The sequence below is a fragment of the Bactrocera latifrons genome, unplaced genomic scaffold (assembly GCF_001853355.1).
Source record: "Bactrocera latifrons isolate USDA-ARS-PBARC rearing strain unplaced genomic scaffold, ASM185335v1 scaffold_18, whole genome shotgun sequence".
In the NCBI taxonomy this organism is placed as follows: domain Eukaryota; kingdom Metazoa; phylum Arthropoda; class Insecta; order Diptera; family Tephritidae; genus Bactrocera; species Bactrocera latifrons.
The window spans coordinates 2033999-2044824 of NW_017535296.1; the positions used below are offsets into that span (position 1 = coordinate 2033999).

A 10826-nucleotide genomic window follows, 5' to 3' on the forward strand; every position below is an offset into this window, starting at 1 on the left:
AACTGGTTTTATTGATTAATGACTAAAAGTCTTCAACGGTGAAACAACTTGAGGCTTTTTTGAAAGACGCAATAAATTTAAATATTTTGTGAAAAATTTACGAAAGGTAAGGGGTAAGCAAATAAATATTGAATTGAGAAGAAATAAATATCTAGAAACAGAAACAGAAACAGAAAACAAAAAAATATTGAAACAAAATACAGAAGCAAACAATTTTATAAAATCTACAAAAACAAGAATTTTTGTTCATAGACTGCCCAAATATTTCATTTCCGGCATTTTGGTGATGTCTTCAATAATTTTTGAAGTTTCACGCAATCACTATTTAAGATTTGAAAAGTAAATAATAAAAAAAATTTAAANGAAGCACGCGCACGTTCGCGCAATGTACGCAATATACGATTTGTACCGCACTGGAGTATGTCACGACGGATGGACTTGATGGGATTACCGTCGATTTGCAGGCTAACCAAATGCGCTAATGAGCCCAACGACAGGGGCAGACTGCTTATGGAATTATTGGTAAGATCGAGCCGAATGAGATTTTTCAGTAGCGAAATTTCGTCCGGAATTTTCGTAATTTTGTTATCGCGCAAATCGAGAATTTTCAAATGTGGCAAGTTTGAGCAAAAACTCTCCGGTAATTTCTAAAAAGAAAAATAGCACAGTTTGTAAAAAATATGAAAATAAATAATTTTACAAGAAAAAAAATTAAAATTTTTTTCTTAAAAAAAAAAAATAAAATAAAAAAAGAAGGCGTTGAGCATATTAAATTTTAAAATCAAATATTCACAACGTTAGTAAGTGTTAGCCAACATTTAGGCTGATTGCAGATTTAACTGTATGAACATATGTGACTTACTCACCCCAACTAAGTTATTGGCAACGTATAATTCCTGCAAATTCTGACAACCCTCGAAAGTGGGTAATTGCGTTATATCATTGTGCTGCAGATATAAACATAACAATTTGCGCAGACTGCCCATATCCTCGGGCAAAGCTATCAAGTCGTTATGATTCAGATCCAATTTTTGCAACGCTTCAATTGTAACAGACAAAATATATTTTAGTATTTTTCCAAAGTATGTACATATACGGTTCATATATAAATAGTCACATGTATGTATGTATGCATGTATATTTGTTTATTTGTAAGGCATATTTGATTTGATTTGGTTATTTGATCAACTTACAACGCATATTCACCAGGTCGGAGGGCAGTTCTTTTATGTGGTTATGTGAGAGTAAAAGCTCAGATACGCGCACCAGAAAGCCAATACCATTCGGTAGCCCCGTAAGTGAGTTATGTGAAGCATCCTTTTAGTAAGATAATAATTTTATACCATAAACCAAAAGCCACAATGCATTAATAGTTACTAATAGTGTTAGAATATAATGTTCATCAAATACTAAATACTTATGTATGTATAGAATGTGTGTAATTTTAATAAAAGCTTTTAATTACATTTTTAGGTTAGGCCGTAAAAGAAAAATTAAAAAAATGCTGGTATAAAATAAAAAACGAGTCAAATTAAAAACACATATGATATTACTGGTAGTACATATATTTAAATTTTTATAAAAAAAATTGTATCCAGAAAAATTAAAAAAATGCTGGTATAAAATAAAAAACGAGTCAAATTAAAAACACATATGATATTACTGGTAGTACATAAATTTAAATTTTTATAAAAAAAAATTTAAATTATTAAATTTCTAATTTAAATTTTTATTATTTCGACGGTATCACAACTATCTCTACCTGTTTTAATAATATTTCAATGTACAGCAAAGAATTGATGAATTAGTCGATAATGTTGAATTTGAATTCAATTTATAAAATTGAAGAAGTTGAACTAATACAGATAACCAAAATCATAACCAATATAACCTTGTGCGTTATGCAATTAAAATATTCCTATAAAAGAAGTTCGGATTGCGGTATAATTTAGCATAGTTAGAATCATCATATACGCCCCCTATTGACCGATAACTTGTTGATACTGAAGGTAATTTCATAGTGCTACCCATATGGAACCCTCGACCTTATTGATTTTCACAAGCTTCCCTTTCAGCGAATTGTTCATAGAAAATAATTCACCATAGCGAGGAATGGGAAGTTTTCCATTGTGTAAAGACCGGATAACATAGTGGATATATAAGAACCAAGCCAATCATGCTCTTATCGACCCACTATTGATATGTAGAACTCGACGTTGCAATGAAAAATACATTTCTTCTAATAGAGTTTTCCTCAATATGGCTTCTTCTAAATCCATCAGTGCTGTTCAAATAAATTACATATTAAAAAGGCTTGCCCTTTAAATACTTGATACATGCCTTTTTACTACAATATTATTAAGCAAAGAATTTTTACAGAATATGGATTGAAATCATCAATATTTTGATGAAATTAGCTTTAAAGAAAACTAAGTACCTTTTCAAAAGATGAAGATGTCTTCTTTAGCGACCAACAGGCACAACGGCAGAGGGATAGAACGGAGGGGGCTCGGAGTGTGCAAAGGTACGTATTTTCCAAAATAATAAGTGAAACATTGGAATATTACAACATTGCTTTGGAAATTTGCCGTCGGCAAGTATATGGTAATGGTAGTAAAACATTATGATAAAAAAATCTCAAATTTTGTATTTTTAACCAAATAAACAAAAATATTAAAAAAGTGATGGGCATGGTATTGAAATATCGTCAAGCAAGTATTAGAGGGATGGGTAGAGAGCGCGACATCTCTCGCGAGTCCGTTCGAATGATTTTGGGAATGAAACGCGTTCGTGCTCAATTTGTCATGATAATGCAGATTTTTTTCAAAGAGAGTGACGTAAACAGGTCCCTTTGGACATGTTTGATCATGCGAATTCTGATCTAATATTCATGGAGAGCATATAAACTGTCGATGAGACATGGGTTTATGAGTTTGACAGACAAACAAGTCAATAACCAACGGATTGGAGAAAAAAAAAAATAGCCGAGACCAAAAAACACGCCAAAGTCGCTCAAAAATCAAGATTATGCTCACTGTTGTTTTGATATGATTTTTGTACATCACGAATTTATTGCTGAGGGACAAACGGTCAATAAGGAGTTGTATTTGTCCGTATTGAGGTGCTTGCATGCGAACACCCGTCAAAAACGGCTGGAGTAGTTGAATAACAATTCATGGATTAGACATGATGCTAATGCACCTTCGCATAGAGCCACGATTGTGACTCAATGAACACTATCGATCAAACACCGTAGTCATCAGAATTGGCTCAGTCGAATTTTTTCTTCTTCCTCAAACTGAAATTGCCACTCCGTGGAATCCGTCTTCAGTGGTTCGAAGGTATAAAACAAAATTCGCTGAAGACCATTCCAAAAGTGCTTATCAAAAGTCTTTTCAGGACTGGAAAAATTATTGGCATAAGTGTTTTGCATCTGGTAGGGATTTCTTTGAAAGCGACAAAATAAATAATGATATTAATTTTGATTTCAAGTAGCTAAAAGATGAGGCCTAATAGTTTTTATAACCTCAGTTAAGTTTCTTATAATGAAGACCTTTTTAAAATCCTTTATTGTACTCGAATATATTTACGATCCACCTATACGTGTTAAGTGAAATTAATGCTTACATTTTAGGGTTAGGGGTTGCTATTGTTGGTGTATCCTCTTGCCAGTCTTGATTATAATAGGATCTTATCGGGATAATAATACATTTTTGTAAGTAGTTTTTAAATATAAGTAGTTTCGAGAATACACACATGCTAACTTATATACCGCCGCAATAACCTACTTGATCTGGTTGTCAAAGTTTTTTCATCAAAGAGTTGTGGAGAACCACACTCAGCACTTGATGTTTAACACATTAAATATTAACAAACTGACTAAGGATTCTTATAAAGATTTTAAGATAAAATTTAAAAAAAATTTGTATTTTAATTCAATTATTTCCCGATCATTGACTCTAATGCCACCTTCATCAACTTAATCCTTTCCGTACAACCAAATTACAATTATCCGCGCATAATTAACCTCACACATACGAAATTGAATGTGGAATAATACAATACGAAAAGCAAATAATCATCTAGCACGGTAAAGTAAACAAAAAGTAGATGCTAATAAAAAATTCATAATGCCAATGCGAACTGATTGATGAGAATTACCATGCATTACTATGTATCCGGTCGTTGGCTGAGCGTGAGATAAAAATCGGAAAATGCAAACAAGACTGTGGGGCCAATAACAAAAGCAATGTTGGAACACTTTGTATGCGGAGCAGTCAAAAGAATAGTTTGTTGACGATTAGTCATCAAAGGGCAAAAAATATAATATGATGATATTAAACGGAGTGAATGGAATAAAGTTTTGGGAAAACAATGACCTGTGGTTGTTGGAAGAATTAATGGTAAACAAGAAGTATGCAAGTAGAGAAAGAAGAAATACAATACTTGAACGTTATTATGTTTTATTTACCGCTCATTACCACTAAAGGCATTTTCGTCATCGTTTACTGGTCATTGTGGGTGATCTGAAATTATTTCGTGTAAATAATAAAAAACAACAACAATTATAGTTAGAAGAAAAACGATTAACAAATGTCAATTAGCCGCCGTTTGTGCCGCAATACGTACAAAACTTTGTTTTTCCTCGCCATACTTGAATTTTTCGTGTATATAACTTGTGTTCGAATAGGTACACGATGTGTTCCTGCTATGGCGTATGTAAACATTTGGAGGAAAAGGTGTATAATGAGTCAACCAGTCAACAGATGATTGTATGCGACGTGTTAACAGATGCAAGTAAGCGATAAGAGATGCAAGAAATGATCGAAATAAAAAAAAAAAATACTTTTGTAACGACTTTTTGTTGACCGCAATGACCGCGGTGTGGCACATAGACCGTATATCACTTTACATACTGCTACTAAATAAACAGATATGTAACATATGTGTGTGTATGTAAGAGCAGATAAAGCATTATTGATCAATTTCCAAATTTTTTTATGGAATTCCGAAAAATCGGGACTGATCCCGAAGTGGTATTCGCGTAGAACCAAAACTTTACTAATGCAAAATATATTATACATAGCATTAAAAATAATTCAGAAAATTCGGGACTGATCAAATAGGGATTTTTCCACAAAATCAAATTTATAAATATAAAATATGGTAAATTAAAAAACTATTTGACAAAAAAAATATATATACAAATAATAAAAGGAAATCCCGAAAAATCGGGATTGATCCCGAAGTGATTTAAAAAAGAAAATCAAAAGTTTATAAATTTGCGATTAAAACTCTTCTAAGGAACAGAGCAAATTGGAGAATGACCCTGCAATCAATTGCAGAATACCCTTCATCCCTAACAGCTTTAGCACAAAATATTTTCGTGATCCCGAAATCATCGCTGGAAATATACTTAATCTTTACAAAATTTAACTTAAACAATTTTATTTGCATAGCCACTCGCTACAATTTTATGCCTTGCATTATGTTTTTATCATATTTCCCTATTTATATACAGCTATTTATTCAAAGCCCGAAAGCCTCCTTAAGCAAATAATAAAATTCTCATTTGGTTGTTAAATGTGGGAATATTAATGCAGAAAACAAATAGAAACCAACGAAAATTGATGAAATTTAGCCTATTAGTCAGCTTTGATCATCAGCAACAACATGCAAAGTGATTCTTCTGCCACACATCTCATCCACTGCGATCCAAAGTATTTGATCTGTGTCGGGATCGTTCGATTTGTTTGCGTTGCTAATTGAATTTTCTTTACTTATTTATTTTTTAGGGTAATATTTGTAGTGTACATATTGTTGCTACAAATACTTTGTGCCCACATTCAAGCGAATGCTGTATATCTTTGTCATTGTTGCTGTTTATTTACACATGTGCTCAAATGAAAAGCATGTGGATCAAATGAGACACACTTACTACACTGGGAGAAATAAAAAATATATTATATATATAGAGCGCCTTGTCACCCAATTCTGTTTTATTTTCTGAATATTTCTTTATTTATGAGGAAATAGAAATACCTCATATTTCATATAAGTGAAATGAGAAAGTGGTGTTTTTTCCATATTTTAAGTTGCATCATATTATTATCGCAATATAAAGAGAGAGAGAAAGAGAGAAACTGAACTTAAATGCCTCAATTGTCGTCGAACATAAAATTTTTCTTCGTAGAAAGTTGAACTGAACTTTCCGGAAAAATTCATAGATAGATTGTTTATAAAGTCGTTGAAAACGTGAAGTAAAATCTTCTGTTCTGTTCCTGCAATAAAAAGACCATTAAATATGGCTACCCAGAATATTTTCTAGAAAAATAGTATTTGAGTTGTTCACTAAGTAATTTCGAAAACGATTTTTTATTGCACATTTGATAAAATTATATTTTATCCATTTTGATCCAATACCTTTCCGGCAATAGATTGATTCAACTTTCACAAAATGTTTAATCCTCGGAGGACAAAAACTGTTATAATGGTTTTTGACGTTTCGATTTGAGAAGAAGGTTCTCCCAACCAAAACATTTTGCAGAGAACGGAACAAGCACAAGTGTCATGGTGCCAATTCTGAAGAATAATGGGGTCTTTTTAGACCATGATCTCTTGCGCTTCCCATCCTCAAGATAGATATTTTGAGAACGAAATTTTGCAAACCAATTTTGAACGTTCCGTCAACACACCTTCTCCATGCATATCACATAATTTCAGTTTTGCTTAAACTGAATTTTTACCCTTTATAAAACAGTAAAATATTCAGAAAATTTTGTTTTCAATCTTTCATTTTCGATAGGGCACCAAACAAAAACTATTCGAAAAATTTAATTTTACAAACAAGCTCTACTTTATTAGGTGTTGAAATCTATAAGGGTAAAGCAGTTAAGTGTGAAATTGGCTCCGAGAAAATTCAATAAAATCAGCTGTGTCAATAGATAGCTTATCTACCTTGTCTTGTACGGATATTCTACTACTACAATGTTACTACTGCATTCTTCGGATTCAAAGTCAGCAATATTTATTCGCTACTAGTTTTCACAGAGTTCATAACTGTCTGTTAACTTTATTTTTGATTTCTCCAACTTAAATCCATTTGTAGGGCTCAAAAATATAAATTTCTTTGAAATTAAAGTATACGGATCGTTCTAAGGTTAAAAAATGCTTTGCAGAAAGCCTTGCTCTCTTTTCCTTACAGTGTAGTCACCACCATCGGCAAGCAGTGTGACTATACGAAGTGAAGGTGTTTCGTACATTTTTCGTTCACTTTAATTCGGTCTAACTGTTCTATAATTATTTGACGAGATCGCCGCTCATCGGTGCGTACATTGACTGATGACTGTGACCGATGTTGATAATTGCTGCGCCGAGCGATGCGCGTTCGCAGCTTGGAACTACTGAGAAGGTAAGCAAACGATGTTACAATCTACAAATGTGTGTAAAACCAATTTATTGTAGATGCCGGTTTAAACATATCTACATACACATACATATAACTATTGTATTAACAAGCATTGATCGCTATCTCTTGCCAGTATCACATTTCAGCCCAACTGTTTATTTTGAAACCTTTATTCTTTTCAATATGTTTTTTTTTACCGTTTGTTTACCAATTCTCCCGAGTGTCTGTTGCATCTTTGTGGCGTATGACTCATCGGCGTGTGAACTTTTAATGATCGCACACTTGATTAACTGGCTTCCTAAACAGCATAACAAATCGGCTAGTTGAAGAAAGCGTGTTGCCGGGACTCGAGTTGGGGCGCAACTTATTAAATGGAGCTGGAGAATGACGACGTGTGTGTTGCATACTAAGCAGTTGCATCAGTTGTGCATGGCATTTTGACAGCAATTCAGTTGACTGACTCAACCCATTTCGTTAATCTTCGATGCTTCGTCGGCATGATTAGTTGGAAGTTGTGAAAGAAACGCTTAAATGTCAAAAGTGTTTTAGAGGAACTTTTCTTCGTTTTTACAATAACCAATTTTTACTATCGAAACGTGTTGCAATTAACTCATTTGTTGTGTGGCTGCCATAGCAGTGATGCAGCAGTTCTCATGCACTTTGTGACGCGACATCGCTGTTATTCGGCGGCGTTGAGACTCATCATCATTTCATTAAATTAGTAATGCTTTCAAATTGTTTTTTCCCGAATTTTGTAAACTTCTAATGCAATATTAGTGACTGCAGCTAATTTATTAATAATAATGGCAATGTGGTTAGTTGAAAAGGTGTAGACTATTTATCTTATTTATAGCTTAATATCTGCATTTGCATGGCTTGAAACCATTCGAGGCGGTCGCTACAAATTAACAGCTTCCAAGTGGCTAAGTAATTTGTATTAGAGGTTGCAACAACAACTAACATCATAAATTAACTTTTATTAAGCATATTGGTAATAATAGACATTTTTTAATAGGTTAATGATATTAACTTACAATAAGCCTGAAAGATCTTTTGATACACTATATTATAAACCAGCTCCTATAATGTTAAATTAATTTGCTATTTTCTGTATGCATAAACCAGATCCTTTGGTAGAGTTAAGTTGAAGAAGGTAAAACTGTTGCGACTTATTTTCAATTCTATCGTTTATAATATTTTTTACTTTCAGCATTTCACTGGATAGAGGAACGCATAACAAACGACACGTTCTTAGAAAGATAAGAACATGAAAAGCTTTTCAAAAAACGAAACCAATAATGTCATTTTCAAAACATTCTTTTACAGCTAGATTTGAAAAACTGTATTAACTTAGGAAAGTGAACTATTGTACAAAGTATTGTGATCCAGGAAGTTTTTAAATTATAAGAAAATAATGCACAATTTATCATGACAATCAAAATATAATATAAGACAAGTAAATTGTTAATTTCGGCTGCACTGAAGCTATAAGAGCCTAAAGAAATGAGTTTTAATAACATAACAGGCTGTAAATATATTTTTATCTTCTGTGTTCAATGTTGTTAGTGTTTCCTTGGATAATAATCTTGACCAAATTTCGTTAAAATACTTTATCAAATAAAAATGCTATCAAAACAAGGACTTGAGTTTCATCGATTAACCAGTTGCCAAAACCGGCGGTTCCGACAAGTGAGTAGCTTTTTGAGGCAAATTTTAGTTCGATATCTCTAAATTTGTACGTAAGTACTTTATAGCGTACCATACGCTTCATTTTGTTCAATATAAGCATAGTACTACAATCTTACCTTCTCGTTCTTTCTGAGCGCCCCAGTATACTAAGGTAAAATATTGTTCAAAAACTTATATGGTGAACATATTATATGTACAAGATATTCGTACAAGTTGAGGTTTGAAGAATAATATAAAATTTTAGTTTTAATTTTCTTCAATATTAATGAGCTTTCTTACAGTAAACTTTCAGCACATAGTTCCTTCAACTCTTCCCATACTCTACTAAATTTTCTAGTCAACCTCTTTATTGTTTATTAGCATTGAGAGTGGTCACTGGATTCCTGCCAAGCAGATCTTCTTAATAAAATTTTTAGTAGAACCAACCAAGTTGGAATACTGGCGAGTTGAACCTTTATAAGAATATAAATTCCACTCATTCCCGGCTGCTTAGACCTGATAGACATACGAAGAAGAAACTTTGGCGGTGGTAGCAGAGTATTTCCGCGCCATATTTTTACTATATTATACGTATATAGGTGGCCTCAGATATCCTTTTTATAAATAAAAGTGCAACGTATTAGCAAAAGTGATTCTGTTTCGGAATTTAGTTCGATATTAAATATACGAAATTTTTAACACCAAAACCCCCACCCCTCCTTGGATCCACCACTGAGATATATAATATATATATATATAAGACAGTTCTCATTTGGTCACAATTTTTGGTTTCAAGCAGCAATACAGACAATGGCTTTACTATAACATTAGCAAAAAGTCGAAACCTGAAAGACTTAAAAAAATTGTATAAAAATACTTTTTCCTCTCTCTTCATATTTTACTGCCAAACAAAAGTACGCTAATATTACGCTAATATAAAAGTATGCAGAACTTTTGTTTACTTTCTCGTGACTGCTTAAAAAGCGATTTGCACGAGTCGAGTTGCGTGCAACACCCATGCAATGCCAGACAAGTCCATTGACTTTATAGCCATTAGTTAAGCGTCACATCAAGCGACTAACGCCACAGTGTTGTGAAATATTTAACACCTCATTTGCTCACCCGCTTGGCTAGCGCCCATAATTAGCACGGGTAGGTGTTGGCCAACGTTTATAAAGGTACTAATTTCGCTCAGTTTGATTGTATTTTGATTTTGCTTCACATTCTTTCTGCTATTTTGACAGCTTTCGTGTTATGAAATTTATTTAGACATTCATAATTTGCTTGTTTTTGGCATTTGCTGTTGACATGCGATTAATAAATTTTTAACTCACTCACACAAATAAAAACATTAGTATTTGCTGACTTTCATGCATTTTTTATAATATTTCCTCTTTTGTAGAATTTTATAACGAAAAGTTTTTCATGGATTTTTTTCTTCTTCATCTTTTCGTGCAACCTTTGCGATTATAATTTTTTATGGGTTCATTTCCCAGCGGTCAATTACTTGAGCGTCTGTGATTTTTGTTTACATGAATTAATTCCACATTTTTTTCTTTCGACATCCTTTTTCCTATTTATATCCTTTATATTTTGCAAGCGCTATTTTTTGCAGGTAAATGAGGTTTTTCGCTGTTTTTCTCGGCAACCGAGGTGCGCGCTTTTGTTATAATTCCAATTTAATTTGCGTCTGAATGTTGAACAGCGTGAAAATCCGTACTTAGCTGCTGAGCTGTTGGATTACAGGTAC

The 10826-nt window shown here is 32.9% G+C and overlaps 1 protein-coding gene across 1 annotated transcript; it reads right to left on the reverse strand.

The window, feature by feature from the left end:
- Positions 1-266: 266 nt before the first annotated feature.
- LOC108967191 (leucine-rich repeat-containing protein 40-like) lies at positions 267-7262 on the reverse strand. The gene is made up of 4 exons (XM_018930470.1): positions 7203-7262; positions 1194-1317; positions 867-1039; positions 267-647 (listed from the first exon to the last, which is right to left on the reverse strand). The coding sequence occupies exons 1-4, from the start codon at positions 7260-7262 to the stop codon at positions 267-269; spliced, it is 738 nt and encodes a 245-aa protein (XP_018786015.1).
- Positions 7263-10826: the final 3564 nt, after the last annotated feature.